We start from the raw sequence: 20149 nt of genomic DNA on the forward strand, positions 1-20149 counted from the left end.
AGAGGGGAAAGAACCGAACTACAGAGGCCATTTCCTTTTTACAGTGAACCCCATTTGTAAAATGATGAATAAAGAAATAAAACATAAGATTCAGTTCTCTATAGCTCTCCAATGTAATTGCATCTGTTAGAAAAGTTGCTGTGTGAGGAAGAAAGAAGCCGATTAAAAGTCTTCACTCTCCCCTCTGTTTCTCTCTTGCCAACATTTCAGCCTTGACCAGGAAGTTTAAATTCACTGAATGATCAGAAAGACGAAATGTGAAAAAAATCCTGGTGGGTAAGATGTGGAAGCAGCGGCAGTCCAGACGTTCCCAGAAAGTCTTGGGGCTGTGGCCCCGCCGCCAGAGGTACCAAAGCCATCGGCCCGGGGTGGCAGCAGCATTTACTGGTACCTCTGTTCTCATCTAAGACTGTGTGGGTGGCGGCGTTTGTCTACTGCTCCCACAGAGGAAGGGCTGTGTGTCTCAAAGGAAAAGCAAGATTAGCCTGGAGATGCAGCTGTGGTAGAGCACCTGCCTAATCTGCCCAAGGCCCTGGGTTCAGTCCCCAGTGGCACCACACACTCCCACACTCACACACACACACACACACACTCACACTCTCACATACTCACACACACAACCCCACAAGGTACTCAAATATTTGTGTACAAGAATATTCCTTGCAGCCCTGTTCGCATTTAACAATGTAAATGTCTATCCGCAGAGAATAGATACACTGTGGTAGGTGATGTTACAGTTGTTAAAGGGAATAGCTAGAGCCCATGTTTCAACCTGGGAAAATCTGAAATTACCCCTTAGAAGGCACGTGAATTGCCCTGCTACATGCAACTTGCTACTATTTATCATAATGTCTTACAGCTACAGAAAATTACTACATAATGCACATGGATATATGAAACATATATCAAACACTTAAACAAGCGTGAGTATTTGTGATCAACACTAACTTGTGATAGTGGTTATCTGTGGGAAGAGAAGGTATTGCTAAAGAGCACCAAGAAAACCCTCGCATATTTCTCTAATGATTTATCTCATGAGAAAAAAAATCCAAAACACCTATGAGAGCAAAAAAAGATTTGGAAAACTGGGTGATGGGTCGAACACTACAGAATAACAACCCCAGAAGCTTAATGAAATAAACTTATTTCTTGCTCATGAAACTCAGTCGTCTGTGGCTCTCTACAGGGCTGCATGTGCACCAGGGATCCGTCATTCAGGACCGGCAGCCTCCCCCAGCAGCTCCTTCCCATGCTGGCCGGCAGCAATGCAAAAGGCTGAGCCGACCCGTGCAAACACAATTAAAGCTATGGCTGGCCTGAGTTACTCACTTTCCACTGGCCAAAGCCAGACACATGGCTGAACCCAACCCTAGGAGGGCAGCGGGGTACTCTCCTGAGAGGTGGTCAAAGGGCGGAGATTCACCAACCGGAATGAAATCGAGTACGATATAATCTACTTTAATCTATCTCAAAGAGTCTCAGTAAAATTCAAAAGGAATAAGATTCCTGTGACAAGCCACAGAACACTGATTCCCCCCGGAATGTCTTTGTTTTGGGTATCTCTGCTGTTGAAAACAGGAATCTAATGTGGCTCTCAACCTTTGAAAGGCCCAGAGTTTAAAAATCAGCCCAAGTCCCTCCTGGGATTTGGAAACTCCTGGACTCCTTGAGCACGGGATTCTTTGGCTACCTGAAGACCCTGACTCCCTACCAGAGCTTAAGGTGGCCCTGTCCGTGGCTGGCATTTAGGAGGTGCTCAGTGGCCTCCGAATACACACATTCAAGAGAAACAGTTTGAATATATAAGCGAGAGAAGATGAGCCCCACCAAGAGGTTACTGTAGCCAGAGCTGCAGCACTTCTTCTAAATCTGGGAGAGCTGCTTCTCACAAGTTCGACTACATACCATGTAGAAAGGTACAGAGCCTTGCATTTGTGTTCGAATTATTTTTACTTGGTTTTTATGCAAGGAAAGAGAGGACAGATGTGTTCAGGAACTGAATTGAGACACATTATTTCACTTACAGTTCAATTTTTAAAAAAAATTTATTTAAAAGAGCAAAAGAAGGACAGCACAGCAATAGGGGGATTCACCGAATTACAGACAAAGTGGTAGGACATTATCAATGGTTGTTATTTTACCTATTGGTATCTTCAAGATAGTTTCTCAGGAAAACAAATAGACAAATAATAGTGAGTTACAGACAAAAATGGTAGGAAATTATCAGTGGTTGTTGTACTATACTTTGGTTTCTTCAAAGTGGTTTCTAGGGAAAATGAATAGAGCTATACATGAGTGATCAATTAAATAATCCAGTTCAATGTTTTTAATCAGATTTAGGAGGCAAGAACTAAATCCATGGGTCAGTACCTGCTTCATGGCTGCACTGTGTATGTGTGTTTGTGTGTGAGTGTGTGGTGCTGGGGATGAACCCAGGGCCTTACATATGCTGGACAAGTGCTCTACCACTGAGCTGTATCCCCAGCCCTCTTAATATTTTTTTTTTGAGACAGGGTCTCACTGTATGGTTAAAGTTGGCCTTGAACTCACTATGTACCTCACATTGGCCTTGAACACTTGGTGATACTCCTGCCTCAGCCTCTGGAATGCTGGGATAACAGGTATCTGCCACCATGCACTATAGCCCCCTAATAATTTTTATAAGAATGGAAGACTACTTTTCTACAGGTTTGTGTATGTGTGTGCAGTGTGTGTGTAGTGTGTGTGTGGTGTGTGTGTGTGTGTGTGTCTATCTCTAGTGGGTACATATGGTCTCATTCAACTTATCTGCCTAGTATTACATTCTCTGGACTAGGAATGCATTCTATGCATTTGTAGTTTATCCAACTAATTCTATGTTGATAGATCTGGGTGGCTTGCAGATTTTCATTATAACAAATTAAATTATAAAAAACTAAGGTCCCATGTGTACTTTTATGGATTTTGGGGAGTATTTCTGTAAGATAAATTCTTAGAAATAGTATTTCTGGGTCAAAGAGTATATGCATTTTTAATTTTGATAGATATAGCCAAATGGCTCTCCAAAAGGGTTCTATCAATTTGCACTCCTGCCAAGAGGATATGAGAGGGCCCATTTCATTGCTCAGAATTTAAAAGTGCTTAATCAGACACAGGCTTGATGAACACTTCAGAAGCTGTTAGAAAAATACAGAGAATGCATATGTTTCTATTATGACTAGGTGTCTGCTACAACGCTTACGGGACTGGTTAAGTAGGTCTCATCCTGTTACCCATAGTTAGAGCTTAGTTCCCCCAAATTTTCAGTCCAGAACACCACTGTGAACTTTGGGAGGATCTGTACTGCAATGTAGGTGGAGAGAAAATGGATGAATGAAAAGGAGAAGTAGTTTGGCTGCTGCTTCTCACAGCTAAGGTGCTCTGAGAATCTCAGCTTCTGGGGCTGCCACTATGACACAGCGGCAGAGCGCCCAAGGCCCTGGATTTCTGTTTTCAATCTCAGCACTGAAAAAAAACTGCACCTACTTATTCTATACAAGAGCTTCTCTCTCTCTCTCTCTCTTTTTTTTTTTTTTTTTTTTTTTTTTTTTTTTGTCTTTTTGAGACAGGGTCTCATTATGCAGTGCAAGCTGGCCTTGAGCTCACTTTGTAGCCCAGGCTGGTCTCGAACTCACAACGATCCTCCTGCCTCAGCCTCCCGAGTGCTGGGATTACAGGCATGCACGACCACACCTGGCATAAGAACTTCTCAAATGCAGTAATGTAATCACTTCTGGAAAGTGAAGAATAATATCTCTCTTAACTATTATTTCTTTATCTTATCTCTCTTTAGTACCTTTAGCAAAAGTGACACATGGAGTATGCCCTCTAGTCTGTATTTTTATGATGTTTTAAAATTTTAGAACTCATCTCGGAGCATGCAGAAGCTCTGCTCCTCCCTGTACTGCTGACCTCCACAGAAGCTGCTGGGGAGGTCATCAGCACTTGTAGCTGCGCACTGTCAGCTGGGCTCATCAGCAGTGTGGCGGGGTGGGGAGGGGCAGGCAGGACGTTGCCACATATCCTGGGCTTCTTTGTGACGTGCTAAAGTGCTGAAATGCTTTACTGGAAAACCACGAGTGGCAAATGTGTTGAGGATGCCAAGATCTTAGGTTTGCTCTTCAGACAAACGAGAGGGACTTATTTTTCCACGGCACTGGCGTCTCTGGTATCTATCAATCTAGTGCTCCAGGATGCTGGGCAAGAGTCAAGAGAAAGACTTCGGTTCCTCTGCCATGGACTCACAGCTCCTGTGCCACCAAAGGCCAGCTCAGGGCATCTTCTCTCCAGCCACAGGCCCAGGGGAAGGAGCGCCGGCCAGAGTGAAAAGACCGCGTGTCTAATATGACCAGTGCGATCTTGGGCAAGTCAGCTAACCTCTGCGCCCTCTGGGCTTTATCTGTGTAAAGGAGTACTGGCCTCAGCGTTACCTAACTTCCTTCCTTTGTTCTAACATCTCATCAGCATTATCTTTAAGTGAGGCCAGGACACCACCCGAAGAAACTCCTGGGAAGCAAGAATTAATCAGATTAAGCACATTTCTAAATGTACTTGGCCTTGGCTACCCCTCCTCCCTGCATCCCAGACCAATCACAACAGATCTCTAGGGCGGAGCTCTGGCTTTGGGGTTTTTTGGGCCGTGTGGGGTGGGAGAGATTAAACCGAGAACCTGGTGTGTACTAAGCATGTGCTCTACCGCTGAGCAGCACCCGCGCCCTTGCGTCAGTAGTTTTAAAGCTCCCAAGTGAGTCCAGCACAGCTAAGGATAAGAAGCTCTGACACCCAGCTTGGATCCCATCCTGGGAAAGGGCGCTGCATCTCCAGGCTCCAGGATCGGTGCCCTCCATCCCTAATACCTAGTAACGTACCCCCTACTCTCTGGTGACCTTTTAAAAAGTTAATTTTTCCCCCTCTTTGCCTGCTCTGGCCTGTCATTGAACTCACCCAGCTGATTGTAGCGCTTGTGATTGAGAACCTCTTCTGACCGCTTCCCTTTCCCCAGAAATTAACGTGATCATTAAGGCTTATAATTTCACTCACCAGTGCTATCAATCAAGGGGCTGCAAAAAACGGAGTTAAGAGTCCTTTTGTAATTGGCAGCAGCCTGTGATTCTGAGCAGAGCATCCAAGGTCTGTGGGGAGGCTGGAGGAGGGGAGCCTGGTGTGCGAGGAGGGGTTCTGCCCCTGAGCTCGCTCCCAAAGCTTCCCCCCTAAGGGTCTAGCGAGCCTTCGTCTCCATCTTGCTAAATGTCAAAACGAGGAAGCCAGTTCTTGCCCACCCCCAGCTCTCTGCACTAGCAAGGATGGTCTCTCCAACATCCTTGCACATGGAAAGATCAGTGAGTTTGCGTGCATGCGTGTGTGGGTGTTTCAGTACCAGGGATTGAACCCGGGCCCTTGCACATGCTCGGGGAGCTCTCTAGCACTGAGCTACTTGCCTGGCTCAGTGGACTCATTCTCCACTGGGCAACGCAAGTCTGATCCTGGAGGAGCTGTGCATACAGTTTATCCATAGTTCACAGGTGGGGTCAGGCTGTCAGACCTAAGGGGGTAACACATTGCTGCCTGATCCCTCGTTTAGAGATAGTTTGAAACCTAATGAACTACAGATGAGCCCACAGCAACGCAGGCTCTGCCCCCTCCCTACACCCCAGGTTACTCCAAGCTGCTTCCTCCCCGCAGGAGCTGCAGAAGAGCTGTTTTCTTGCTGGGAGAGCTGGACTGTTCGCTGTTTCCAACCCAGGCAAAGCCCTGAGACTGCTTGGCACGTGCAGGGAAGGTGGCATGTAGGCCAGAAGTGAAGGGCCAGTTATTTTATTGCAAATACAACCTTATAGCAACACACAGAGTGACTTTTTTAGATAACACTGCATGAAAGCCTGCAGGAGGAAAATCACCTGTAATTCCACCTCCCTAATGCAACCACTTTCATTTCTGCCTATTTTTCTAGCTCACGCACATGTACCTATATATTTTAAAGTAGTTGTAATCAGAGTGAACATGTCTTGCATTCTGATAGCCTTTTTAACATTCTATCACTGACATTTTTTATTAGTAGTTATGAACTCTCAGAATTCCTTGTGGTGTTTGCATAATCATTCTGTAACTTGGTGTGTGCCATGATTTGCCTGCCATTAGCTGTTTTGGATAATTAGGCGCAACAAAAATGTTTAATAAATTAAACGCACAGCCTATGGAGTAGTATGAATAAAGCCCATCCTTGGAGAGTATTTAAAATGCAGGCTCTTGCTTCTTTTAAAACTGGGACTCCAATGAGAGGTGGGGCCTGGATATCTGCATTTCACAATCCCGACACAGTTGCTTCTCTAGCTCCTCACTTTCTGAAATACTGTTTGGAGTTTTCCGAGTCTTTTCAGGGACCACCAGTGACATCAACAGAAAATGATTTCCCCTTGAGCTCTCCCAATTAGCACCACGGTTGAGCCCAAGATTGGATTTAAAGTCTCTTCAAAAAGTGTGGGTCAGGGTGGGCATGGTGGTGCAGACCTATCACATCAGCACTCTGGGAGGCTTAGGCAGGAGGATCACAAGTTCTGGTCAGCCTGGGCAATTGAAGGACTTAGCAAGACCCTGTCTCAAAAAAAAAAAAAAAGGTTTGGTATATAGCTCAGCGCTTGGTGTAGAGCTCAGTACAAAGGCCCTGGGTTCAATCCCCAGCACTGGAAAAAGTGAGTGAAACTGGAGTCTTGCCCCAGCTGCCTGCCCATTGGTATGTGCTGGGCATGGGCTCCCTTCGAAGGCGGGTCACTGGATAATGTGTCAAGGCCATGTGGGTCCTGGTCCTGGCAGGAACCGAGAGCTTGCTCCTGGCTGTTGCGGAAACTCAATATTCTAACCATGGGCAAGTGCCTGGGGTCTGCCTCCTCTACCGGGGAGAAGCAGGGAGAGTGGAAGACCCATCGGCCTGCTGAAGGGGTGGGGCAGGAGGGCTTGTGCGCCTTGGCTTCACCGCAGCTCCATGCACCCTGAGCTCCCGCGCCGGCCTCCCTTCTCTCCCAAGCCAGAGCCATCTGCAAGCCTCCTGATCTGCTGTTTCTTCACCACTGGTTTGCGAGGGGTGGGGGGTGGGGTGGGCAGGGAAATCATGTGCTTTATCTGCCACAGTTTACATAAAACTCCCAAGTCTGGGTCTGATGCAGCTATAAGTAAAAAGATAGCAGCAGGGCCCTGGAGTGCAGCCGGGTTCTGAAATGGCTCTGGAAATCCCAGCAGCCCCGAGTGGACTGCCACGAGCACCTGGAATAACTGCTGTCATTCTACCCACGCTCTGCTGCGGCTTTCAGAAAAAGAACTAGCCAGGAAGGGTTCTGCATACTTGTGTTGCCCCAACATTCTGTCAATTACAGCTTCATTTGAGCTAATAAACTCTTTTTGAAAGCAAACTCTTACTGAGTTTGAAGAGTGTGAAGCGCTAGGTGTTAGGGCAAGCTGTCCCCAAGGGCAAGCTGCTTGGCTTTCCCAAAGTGCTTGGACCACGGGTACTAATGTCACCCGTGGATCATGAACGGCCATCAGGAGGTGGCACCTCCTTGAAGGGAGTAGGTAGTGGACACAAAATGCTGAGGCATGTTTTGTCCCCAGCCCCTTCCCGTCTCTGCTTCCTGGCTGCCACGAGGTGGGCAGCTTGGGCACTTGGCAGCTGAGGAGTCTATGAAGGGTGGGAAAGTAAGTGGACAAAGGTCTGAATGGCCCGCCCCACCCTGCTTAAGGTGAAGGTGCGTGCTCGGGGCTCACATCTGCAGACCCCTCCACCCCTGCTGCCGGATCCCCCCTACCCCGCCTCACCACTTCCAGGCAGTCTAGCAGGGCCTGACGAGTAGGAGCACACACAGAGCGAATTTTTATCCTGTGCTGAAATGGGCTGGTGTTTTCTGTCCGGTCAGCGGTACTACAATTCTGCATAAAGAACAGGAAGACATACTTCCTCAATAAATTCTTACAAATCTTGAATAGTTCCTCAAGGAGCTGCTTTTTGTTTGATCTTTAAAGCAAATTACTGACACACTGAAACACATGGATGGCTCCTGAAATGTTGTTTTAAAAAACCCAAGATATTATGTTGCTCTAAGCAAAAAACGCAGTACCAGTTGGCCCAAGGATGCAAAGCTGAGATTTTAACTCATGTCAGTGTGACTTTAAAACCTGGGCTCTTTCAAATACTCTAGAGACCCCTGGTTCCCAGCACTTTCCTTTCCTTGGTTTTTTATTTTTATTTATTTATTTATTTAGTCTTTTTGAGAGAGGGTCTCACTATGCAGCTCAGGCTGGCCTTGAGCTCACTTTGTAGCCCAGGCTGGCCTCGAACTCGCAATGATCCTCCTGTCTCAGCCTCCCGAGTGCCAGGATTACGGGTGTGCGCCATCACGCCCAGCCCTTCCTTGGTTTTAAAATCTGAGCTCTGGGTCTGCCGTTTAGGGGAGGACCCTGGTCAGGTTGCTTCCCATTCCGGAGATTTAGATAGGATTGCTTTTGAGATTCATGACTCTGACTCTATTTTTTAAAATTTGACTTACTTTTGAGTAGTTAATAGTCACATGACACAAAACTCAAAGGGTACACATCACAGACCACAGGACACCAAAAAGATATGACCACTAATCTGGGCATGGTGGTCCACGATGGAGACCAGCACTTGGGAGGCTGAGGCAGGAGGACCACTGCAAATTCAAGGCCAGCCTGTGATACCTAGTGAGACCTTGTCTCAAAAAAAAAGTAGGGGGGATGACAACTAAATGCGCTTTCTGGAATGGATCCTGGAAAAGGATATTAGAAGAACTAGTGAAAGTCAAAGTTTGGCACTTAGTTAATAATAATGTATCACTCACTAGTGATTTCTTACTTTTATCAAATACACCACGGTCTTATGTCAACAGGAAAAGAAACCGAGGGGGTGTGCAGGAACTCTCTGTAGTATCTTTACAACTTTCCCGTAACTCTAAATTATTCCAAATAAAAAGCTGTGTGCGCACGCATGCGTACCTGTGTGTGGTACAGGAGGCTAAGCCCAGGAAACCCTGAGCTGCAGCCAGAGGTTTTGGGGGTTTTTTTTGTTTTAACTTTGAGACGGTATTGCTAATTTACCCAGGCTGGTTTCAAACTTGCGATCCTTCTGCCTCAGCCTTCCAAGTAGCTGGGATTATAGGTGTGTGCCACAGTGCCTAGCTGTTTTCTAAAGGGTATACCAGCCAGATGTGGTGGCAGTCAAAGAAGCTAAGGCAGGAGGATCACTAATCCGAATCCCATCTAAGGCAACTCAGTGAGACCCTGTCTGAAACTTTTTTTAAAAAGGGCAAGGGGCTGGGGACGTAGCTCAGTGGTAAAGTGCTTGCCTAGCATGCACAAGGCCCTGAGTTCAATCCCCAGTACCACACACACACACACACACACACACACACACAAAGGGCAAGGGAGGCAGCTCACTTGTCCAATTCACCACCAAAAACAAACGAAAAAACATTATATATATATATCTATATATATCCATATCCTTCACTTCTGTATCTGAGCTATCCAGCCCCAACCAGGAGCCAATGTTATCTACTTCTTACACAATCTTTCAGAGACATTCAATTAATACTTGAAACATCTGTCCGATAATTTTGTAATTTCTCAAGACAGAAAGCATATGAGATAAATTCCTAGAACTGGAACTCCTCAGCAGTTTTTTTTTTTTGGTGGCAGTACTAGGTATCGAAGCCAGGACTTTGCACATACCAAGTGCTTCTCCACCGAGCTACATCCCCACCCACCCTCCTTGGCCTAGTTTGGATAGTTACTGCTTTTTGTGAAGGTTGTACCAGTTTATCTTCCCACCAGTACCTATAAAGGACCTGCTGTCTCACTAACTCGGACCGTTGTCTGAGCCCAATCCCCTTACTTCAGCTTCCGCCAGACCGTCCAGGATCTTCTCTAGAATAGTGTCAGGAAAAGGTGGGGCTGTTCTTGAGATCGCAGAGGCCAACAGGTAGCTGGGTGCACAGGCAAAGAGCAGCAAGGCAGGGAAGCAGTGCAGATGATTAACATTCCTGACACCAATTACGAACTGTGCACTGCCCTCCAGAGAAGAGCAGCATTGTCTGCGTGCAGCGCACAAAGGGTCAAAGCTCACAGATCTACTCCTAGCGAGGGAAACCCCCACAGGTCAAAGTGTTCAGATTACAGGTCCAGGAAAATCCTCCTGCAGAAAGAAGACAGAAAATCCCCAGTACAGCTGAAAGGACAACTTTCTTCATTTCAGACACTCCAATGACTAAACCGGTTAAACATGGTTAGGATTTAACGAACATGAAAACAACTGGATTAAAGAATAATCCAGATGGAAAGGAAATGTACCAAGAAAGCTAAGTAATGGCAAAGCTGCAGCGTGCACCTCGGCCAACCAGGGACGGTCATCCCTGTTATATAACCAAATTCCCTTCCATGTTAGCGTCCTTTAGGTCAGGGCAGATTCTGATAAACACACTGGCATCACGGCAACCGTGTAAGCCCTAGGGGCAGTGACGTCCAGGACGCTGGTGGCCGCCAGCAGCCGGGGCAGTGCTCTGGCATGGACCCTGCCAAGCTTCGTGGCCTGCACCCCTATAGGAGAGGCCAGTCGCATCCACTGCACGTGTGATTTTCGGATTGCGAAGACTACAGTTTAAATGTTTCACTTCTTATTGGCTGTGAGACCTAGGACAAACTAAACTCTGTCCCAACTGTCGGTAAAATGACAGTAATACCTGTTCAGTAAGGCTGCTCTGACAATTAAATGACAAATGAACCAGCCCAGAACCAGTCCCGGTCATGGCACAGCCACATCTCACTGTGGCATGGGAGGGCTCAGAGGTTTTCTACATTAGGGCTTCTTAACCGTTTTGTGCCCACAGATCCCTACTCAGGTATCTGTAAAATAAAACACACAGGATTACAAAAATAAACTCGTTTATTAAAATACTTCTATTAAAGCATATTGAAAACTTTTGATAAAATGTTTGATTGTCTTTAACACATTAAACAAGGCCTTGTGGTGGATCCAGTAACTATCGCAATTTTTAGGTGATGGTCAGGACTGTCATGGGGCTGCAGGGTAGAACAGCTTGTTGGTACAGCACTCGCCCAGCACGTTCAACCCCTTGCACCACACGTGAAAACAAACCTGAGTCTTTCCTAGACTATGTCAAGTCTATGTAAGAGCCCATCCCGGTCTCTCTTTTTTTTTTGGCGAGGGGGGCGCATTATATTACAGTGATTTTGAGTTTTAGGATTTCCTTTTGATTCTGAGTGTTTTACTGTATCACCCATTTCTTATACCCCCGCCCTCAGGGATCAAACCCAGGGCTTTGTGGACGTTAGGTAAGTGATCAGATGCTGAGCAACATCTGCAGCCCTTACTGATCTGTTTTTGCATGTTGTCTAATTTTCCCATGAAAACCTTTAACACAGCTGGCACTGGAGGTGCACACCTGTAGTCCCAGTTATTGGGGAGACTGAGAACAGAGGATTACTGTAAGTCATAGAGACCAGCCTGGGCAACACAGCGAGATTCTATCTCAATAAACAAAATTAAAAAGTCCTTTGATGTATTAGTTACTTTTAACTGCTTCATAATTCCATCATCTGTGACAAATCACGTCACAAATCATCATCTGTCACTGGTTTACCTTTTTCTCTTTGTCTTTGTGAGACAGAGTCTCCCTATGCAGTTCAGGTTGGCCTTGAGCTCACTTTGCAGCCCAGGCTGGTCTCAAACTTGCAACAATCCTCCTGCCTCAGCCTCCCTGAGTGCTGGGATTTCAGGCATGCGTCACCACGCCCGGTTTATCTCTTTTTTTCTTTTGGTATGGCTTGAAATTTTTTGTTTAGAGCCAAACATGTTGCATTTAAATAATATAAACTGATTTATACCACTCTGGCTAGAGCTGGACTGCACTTGGTATTTGTGGTAGTTTCTAGTGCCAGATTCCACCTTCCTCTCGTATCTTTGTTGCTTGCCTCCTGAGTTTTGGTTACCCTAAAACTCCTCAGAGATGACACTACAGCCCCTGGTGCAGTGGAAGATGTGGCTAGGAGCGCTCTATCATCCAGATGAAATCAGTGACACTGAGAGCCTGTTTCTCCTCCAAGTCTCTAACACGGCTATCTATTTCCTTGAAGTTGTGACCCTTTAACTACACTGTTTGCTTGAGGTAAGGGGCAGGAAGGTAGGGTGAGGGCAGCTGGAGTGGGAAGAATGGCCTTCCCCCAGCCAGGATGACCCTGGCAGTCTCAACCCTGGAGAGGAGCCTCCGTAAGAAAGCACTATTTCATAGTGACTATTCGTTCTGTTCCCTTGCCAGAACCAGCAGGGGCCTGTTCTGGGACTTCCCTCTGGCCACCTCTGGATAAAGGCCATGTGACGAGTCTCTCTAAGGCTGCAATCCCCGAGGAATTTTTACTCTCAGGCGAGTCCACACACAGGCTGCGGCAAGCACCTCACTAATACTACAGCCTAACTACTCCCGGTCACTTCGGCTCCCCATGTGCCTATTTCAGCCAAACCTCTCGAGATCAGCCTGTCTCTCCAGACTGCGGGGTGGTTTGCCCTGCAATCTTCATTTGCTGATGGGTCTGAGAAATCTCTGTCCAGATTTTTCATTTTTGCAAGCACAAGGGCACCACCTTTCAAGCCAGCCCCTTCCTCTTACCTGAATTCCCTTCCCAGTACGTTAGTGTCTGCTTCGTGGCAGTGCCCTCCCGAGGTGGAGCCTGAGAAAAGGCTGGGCCGGGCCTCTCCCGCCTGCCGGCCCTCTGCGTATCTCAAGTGCCTGGCGTTGCTGGCTGCTTCCATTACGGCACTCAGTCTGACAGTGCAGACTACTTCTAAACTTCTTTTCGTGCTTCTTTTCCTGGCCTCTAACAGCACTTTAATTTTTCGTAAGACCATAAATCAAGATTTACAAAAGTAATGTCTCAATTTGATAAGCTCTTTTTCCTGACTTCTTTTTGTAATGACTACCGTAGTCAAGTAAACTCAGATACGACCAAGACAGACAGGCACACGGCACACACCTATAATCCTGCCTCAGCCTCAGCCTGAAGCTCCTTAGAGTCACTCATCCACCGCTGCCAACTCATGGGCAAATTTAATTCTATCCTCTGAGGAAGACTCCCACAGGTTTCTGGAACCCCTTCCTATGTGGTCAGAATTCACAGCATCTAAACCTTCACGGTTAACTTAGAGGGGCAAAGGTATAGTTTTACTACAAACCACCGTCTTAGCTCCCTAGGAGACAACACTGAAAAGCATCTTTCTGAACTGGGCAAAAACTTAGACCAAACGACATTTCGCTTCATTTAAAAACTTCTGACTTTTCCAGAGGATACCTGTCCTTAGGACACTGGGACAGAGATGAAAAGAAAGCAGGGCAGTACAACGCAGCCTAACCACGTGACTGTATTTTCTATCCACGACTTCCTGATCTATTATTTTTCTGTCCTGTCTACCAAAACATGGCAGTCTTTGATACTCTCTAGCCCACTCAAATAAAATTAACATGTTTAGCTTTATATTTCTTACAATGATGGAACTATCCAGCTTTATGGAATTGTGAATCACTGTCTGAGCAACAAAATGCCTTGTAAGGCAGCTCTGATTTCTAGTCTGCTTGGCTGAATCCCGGTTTGCGAAGACCAAAGCTCGTTTCCTCTCACATGCACAGACTCATTTACCAAGGAGACAGCTCTTGGTGGGAGGATCGCCCTTCCTTATCTTGGGATTTAATGCTGGGTCACATGAGTCCTCCAACTAGCACGGGCTATGCAGACTCAAACCAGAAACCATGGCCCGGCTGCAAAGGTCTTGGCCATAACACAAGTCAGGCAGCAAGAAGTTGTGTATTTTCTGGTGTCTTATCTCTTACACAAGTCAGGCTACAACTCTGTAAAGAGGCTAAAGTATGCCACTAGCCCAACCCTAATTAAAGAGAAACCATCATCTGCCGACTTACTTACTATACCCTTGCTACGTTCAGATGGACCAGGAGAAAAAGTCTGAGAAACAGGAGGCTTGGTGTTAACTTATCCTAAAAGGCCTTTTGAAGAATTACTTCAGATTATAAAGCATTTCTCCAATACACAAAGTGCTTCATAACAATTCAATAAGCTTTAAGGAATGCGTTTTTAGTGCATGGCTTTTCAAAAAAGGCCGCAGACTTGGTATCACCACTGTTTAAAGAGGAATGGAGTTACAGGAATGAGAAGTGTATAATTAGTAAATAATCCCTCTCAACAAGTGAGTTAAGTAGCTAAGCCATAGGGAGAAGAGAAAAGCTGGAGGCGACACCATCAGTGCATATCAGAAATGCATTTTTATTTGAAAACAACTTAAATTTTTAGACAAATGATTTTAGTATATAAATTTGATTTTGTTTTTATATAGAATATAAAGATTTCCCTCATTAATTTTCCAGGTGAAGGGTATGTAGGCCTGAAGGGAAGTACGTCCTGCACACAAGCGTGTATCTTTCGTGTGCGGCACTAAGAACGAACGGTGTAGTGCTCCCACACATAAATTAGATCAAGTGACATTACACATTCAGGGGGGTTATTCTAGTTAATCAGATTGAAGAAGCAAACATGACACAAAACTGTGCAAATAAGACCAAGTCAGAAACTTTAGTTAGGACACTGCAGAGTATATGGGAAGGTCTGTGAGGCTATCGTGTATATACCACAATACAACAGCAAGGAAGAGCTATTCATAGAGAAAGCTGGAATGAGAGATTTTCACTAAAACAAATTAGCTTGTCAACTGCCGAACAAAACTGAGCAATGAGTGTTACGATAGTGAAGGCAGGTTGCACCGGTTCTGAGCAGCATGCGAGGGGTCAGAGCGTCGTCACGGTGCACACGAAACATGAACGGTCACATTTTGCCTCTTAGCACACTTCAAGCATGTCTTATTTTAGACGGAGTATAGCTTTTATCTATTATTTCATCCTGTAAAAACATGTGAAGACAACGTTCATTCTGTGCCAGAGGATGACCAGCGACCCTGGAAATTAAAAATACAAATTTAGTCCAGTATTTTATGAAAGTAGTGGTAGTAGGGGTTAAAACACTCATTTTACGGTCAGGAAGTATTCAGAATTTACTAAAAACAACTACTATTCTGGAATAACTCTATAGTTATGCTCTGCTAACTAATGGTGTATTTTCTTTCATGTGGTTCACAAGAACAACTTAAAAAACATTTCCTACCAGATTAACTTGAGACTGCTTCTGACATTTGTATCCCACTAGATTCTAAAATATCAGCTGGCGTGTTTATAAGAAACTTAAATGAATCTAATGTTAAAAGTGAAATGTGTCACTGAATTCTAAAAAGGTATCTGCATGAGAATGCACAGGATTGGAGTTAAAAATACAGGAAATGTAATAAAAGCCCCAATAGTGTACTAAGAATCAGGCACAAATGGCCACCTCTTTGATTTGTTTCTCGTCTTCTTGGCTTTCTTTTAAAGTTTTCTGGGCCGGGGATATAGCTCAGCGGCATAAGCGCCTGCCTGGCAAGTGCAAGGTCCTGAGCTTGATTCCCGGTACCACAAAAAAAAAAAAAAAAAGTTTTCCATCTCATGCTAAATACAAACCAAGACTGGCCTGTGATCACAGCTACACCAGTGGATGAGGCAGCAGGGAAAGTTCGAGGCCAGCCTGAGCAACTTAGTGACTTAGCAAGGCTGTCTCAAAATTAAAACAGGCTAAGAATGTAGCTGAGCACCAAGGCCCTGGGTTTAATTCCTAGTATTACAAAAACAAATTAAATTAAATTAAATTAAAAGGCTATATTTCAAATGGGAATAAAATTAAATACTAGAGATAATAGTTTGAGTTTATCAAGAATTTCTGAAAGACAAACATTCCTAAGTTTTTTTACATTTTCAAAGGAACATTTTGTCGTGAAAGTAAAAAATGTACACCTTTACACAAGACACGTTGATATCTCCATCTGCAATCAAACAAAATGATTGCAAGAGTATTGTGCATTTTATTGTTCATGCTAGAACATATCTTAAATCAGAAAGAACAGAAAAACTATTTTTTAAACACTGTAATTTAAAATGTAATCTGCATAAATTAACCAAGAAAAACAAATATAAAACTTAGGTCAACGCAAAGCTACTCATTTCAATCACTCAAGGGTGTTATATTACAAGACATTCAACTTGTCATATACTTTTACTTAGTTTAAACACTCCAAAAAGTTAGGATATGGCCAAGGGGAAAGGCATTATCACAGTTTAGTTTAACATCGAAATTACAGGTAGGTCCCTACAGGAGTCTCAAAACAATATTCACACTCACCCCCAAGGAACAGAAAGCACTTACTTGTTTATAAACTGCTCCAGCCCTTGCTTCCTTTCCTCAATAAAATTGTCGTCAAATATTCCATCATCTCCTCTAAAAGGAAGCTGACGCAAAAATGCCTTCCCAGGGAGCGGGGGAACTACAACCTAAAACACCAAAATCATCTCTCAATTAAATGAAGAAATAGATGTTAAGAACATAGTAGGTAAGAATTTTGTGGTTTCTTTAACCTCTTACCATCTGCAAGCTTCCTGCATGTGCTGAGGTGATGACAAAATCATCAACATCTTTGTGTTCCATTTCATAAACTAAGAAACATGTCAGCTTTCTCTCAAATCCTATATTCTGCTAGCTTTTCCCAAAGGCGTTCCTTTGCTTCCTTCCCACACTGTTGGACTATTCTAAATTTTCCCTTCGAAGTCTAACCTAGGAGCATGCGAGGCAAGTGCTCTATCCCACCTCGGACAGCCAGGCAATTCGATGAAGGGCCGGGATGGGGCCTGTGTGACTGCAGGATACTTAGCAGCATCCCTGCCCCCACCACTAGATAAAAGTGGCACCTCCCAACTGAGACAATAATCCCATCTTTTAAAGTTTTCCATCATAGGCTGAACACAAAACCAGATTGGCCTGTAATCCCAGCTCCTCCAGTGGTTGAGGCAAGAGGATGGCAAATTAAAAAAATAAAAAGAGCTTGGTACGCAGCACAGACTCCCTGGATTCAGTCCCCAGTATACAACACAACACACACTGGACAAACAGACTCCGACTTCAGAATTTCAAAGCATGTAGTATAGTACTATTCTTACTCAAAAGGAAGCACAGACATTCCTTGTTTAATGACCTACATGGTTAGTGACCATTTGGACGTGCTGTTTACTTACTGCCTCTTTTTTGTACAGTTCTGTACATATTATTTATAAAGCTTTACTGTCTTTACTGTGGTACAGTACACCTTATCTATACAGTACTGTAACTTCTGCTGACTGCACTGAGCAGTAGAGTACAGCAGTTTCACGTTGTTATACATTATAGTACTGCATGTCAACTATGCAAATAAAAGTAAAATCATCAAGTTGGGATGAACACTTTTTGTTCTGAATATTGTAACAGTACATAACAAATACCGCGACCAATTCAATTTACAACCTAACCGCAAGACCGTAGCTTGGTTGCTAAATGAGGAATGTCTGTATGTTCATAAAGACAAGTGTGCTACAGTAGACAAACAACAGCCAAATGCTTTGTGTAACCCCCCCACCCCTTTTTGCCACTCACAGATCTTCAAATCACTAGATAAAAACTAATGTGTAAATTCACATAATCTATTCTCTAGGATTTGGTCAAACTTAAGGCCAATGCATGATTAGGGTAGGCCCTTTTCTTGGCGTAACTCTTATCACTGTGGCTTTTTAAAGACAACTGTATTTCAGCCAGGTGTGATGAAGCAAGCCTACAGTCCCAGCTACTTGGGAAGACTTCCTGAGCCCAGGAGTTGTGTATCATTTTAAGAAGATATCGTCTATGGGTGTAACTCTAGTAAAGTGCTTGCCTAGCATGGAGGCCCTGGGTTTAATCCCCAAAGCATTAAGTCTTTTTTGTGGGGTGATTTTTTTTTGTCTTTTTGAGACAGGGCCTTGCTCTGCAGTGCAGGCTGGCCTTGAGCTCACTTTGTAGCCCAGGCTGGTCTCGAACTCACAACAATCCTCCTGCCTCAGCTTCCTGGGTTTACAGGCGTGCACTACCATGCCTGCCTAGACTAAAGTCTAAGAAAATCTAGCATACAACAAAAGCAGAAGCTCAAGTATCTAGCTTAGCTTACAACAAAAGAATACAGAGAAATATAAATAGTAAACATATATAGAAAATTATTCCCTTTCACCAGTAACACAAACTATACATATTCTACAAGAGTTAAAACTTTCTTATTGTTGCTGAGTGCTAGGGGCTCGCATCAGGTCTTAGCTGTGCTAGGACAGTCCTCCACCCCTGTGCTCCACCCACCCCCAGCCCAAGAGTTAATAGTTCAGTAGATTAACAAAGAGAAAGATCAATTTCACACAGATCAACAAAAAAAGCAAGAAACCAAATGCCCAACATAAACTTTATAATCCTCTCTAATTATTAAGACCTATCAGGATTCACCGCCGTAAGTTTGCTTTATTATTTACTCATGAATCTCTCTCCTATATTAGCATTTATCAAGCTGAGTGTTTTAAAATCTGCAGGGATCTTACAACTGAGAAGGGACCCTGATCAGTGAGTTCCACTAAAATGGCTATGTGATGGGCAGAGAATATCTATACCTACAAAAGCTCTTATTTAAAAAACAAATCTGGGACCAGTGTAAATGGACAGCAGGACTGTAGTCAAAAGGAATAACGACCTACGAAAGTCACGAATGGCTTGTTCAGCTAAGATTCCTAAGATCTAATTAGAATTCTTGCATTCATTCATTCTTCCAAGATGGTCTTGCTACAAATTCCATGATGGCGCTGAACTCTCTGTATAGTGCAAGCTGGTCTCAAACTCATGATCCTCTTACTTCAGTCTTTTTTTTTTTTTTAAGACAAGATCTTGCTACATAGTTCAGGTCAGCCTTGAACTCTATTAAAATAAAACCTGAGAATCTGAAAGTTAAGGCTGCATTACAAGTAATCTTACCTTGCTCTCTCTTTCCAATTCACTTCGTAGCCATTCAAAGTCACTGTATCTTCTTCTAACAGTAGATTCCTTCAGCTTGAAAATAGGGAGATTTGTCTGAAATAAAAAGTCATGCCTTAGTTGAAGCACATTAATTAAGGAGATGTCAAAAATGGGAGTCTGTAAGGCTGGCAGTAAGACAAGTCTGGTCATCTTAAAGAAATCATGAAGCTAATGAAGACATTTACCTATAACAAAACTCTGCCAGCTAAAAAAGTGTATTATTCACACTAAATACAACTTTCAAAAGGCATCTCTGCATGGATGCTTTGGGCACCACTCTGCCTGAGGTTACTCACCTGCACATGGGTATTTTTCCCGTTACTCTGGTAAAAATGTCAGTGGAGCAGGAGTAAGGAAAGGCTAGACTTGACTGCTCGCCCGCTCAGCCAACACCTCAGCAGACCCTCCTCACGGAGTCTCTGGGATGTGCTCTCCATGGGGGACTGAGTTCCCACCTCGAATTACAAGGCCCTCCACCAGCAGGCTCCTGTTTGAGGATGCTAAGACACCTGCCTCCTATTTTTTAATATCTAAGTTCTAGTAATACACTGAATGTTGCTCTTATAATACCAAGAGAAAATGATGGAAAACTACTTTAATTATTGAACGAATGTGGAAATCACAGCTACGTCATCAAATCTGGATACTGAAGCCCAGCTGATTGTGGAAGTGTCCCAGCAGCGTTCAGCTCTCTGGCAAGCCAGACACTGAAACAGAACATCCACTGGATCCAAATTCAGAAGATCAGCTCAGGTATTGCCTCAGAAACAGAATTCCTACTGCCCAATTCGATAAAAGGTACGTGGCCTTGAGCCCAACTTGTGAAGTCCTTAAATGAAGAGGACAGTGAACACATTCAATAAATACCAAGTTAACTCTGACCTGGAGGCAGCAACTGTCCCATTTAAAGCTGAATGCAATACCACACATCTCCGTCCTGGAACTTGAGTCAGGCAGGTCTACATCCCCTCTGTAACAAACCATTTCTCACCCATGAAAGTCAAGAACTCTAACCAACAAACGGGAAATGTGGTCTCTACCACACCTCCGTTAACAAGTTCTTTGTCACCAGTTGGCA

General features: G+C 44.4%; 1 protein-coding gene across 1 annotated transcript; it reads right to left on the bottom strand.

Annotated features, from left to right (window-relative positions):
• Positions 1-14646: 14646 nt before the first annotated feature.
• On the bottom strand, positions 14647-19236 carry Snx3 (sorting nexin 3). Its single transcript, XM_005377844.2, has 3 exons — positions 19030-19236; positions 16387-16511; positions 14647-15052 (listed from the first exon to the last, which is right to left on the bottom strand). Exons 1-3 carry the CDS (start codon positions 19219-19221, stop codon positions 14947-14949), a joined length of 423 nt encoding a protein of 140 aa, XP_005377901.1. The 5' UTR covers positions 19222-19236; the 3' UTR covers positions 14647-14946.
• Positions 19237-20149: the final 913 nt, after the last annotated feature.

This window comes from Chinchilla lanigera, unplaced genomic scaffold, assembly GCF_000276665.1.
Source record: "Chinchilla lanigera isolate Chin_1 unplaced genomic scaffold, ChiLan1.0 scaffold00010, whole genome shotgun sequence".
Classification (NCBI taxonomy): Eukaryota; Metazoa; Chordata; class Mammalia; order Rodentia; family Chinchillidae; genus Chinchilla; species Chinchilla lanigera.

Coding starts and splice junctions, on each gene's coding strand:
- Snx3 (XM_005377844.2), bottom strand. CDS start 19,221: ATGACCAGACTTGTCTTACTGCCAGCCTTACAGACTCCCATTTTTGAC. Junction 16,512..19,029: donor AATTGGAAAGAGAGAGCAAG/GTAAGATTACTT, acceptor TTGGTGTTTTAG/GTTGTAGTTCCCCCGCTCCC. Junction 15,053..16,386: donor CTGGAGCAGTTTATAAACAA/GTAAGTGCTTTC, acceptor TTTAATTTCCAG/GGTCGCTGGTCATCCTCTGG.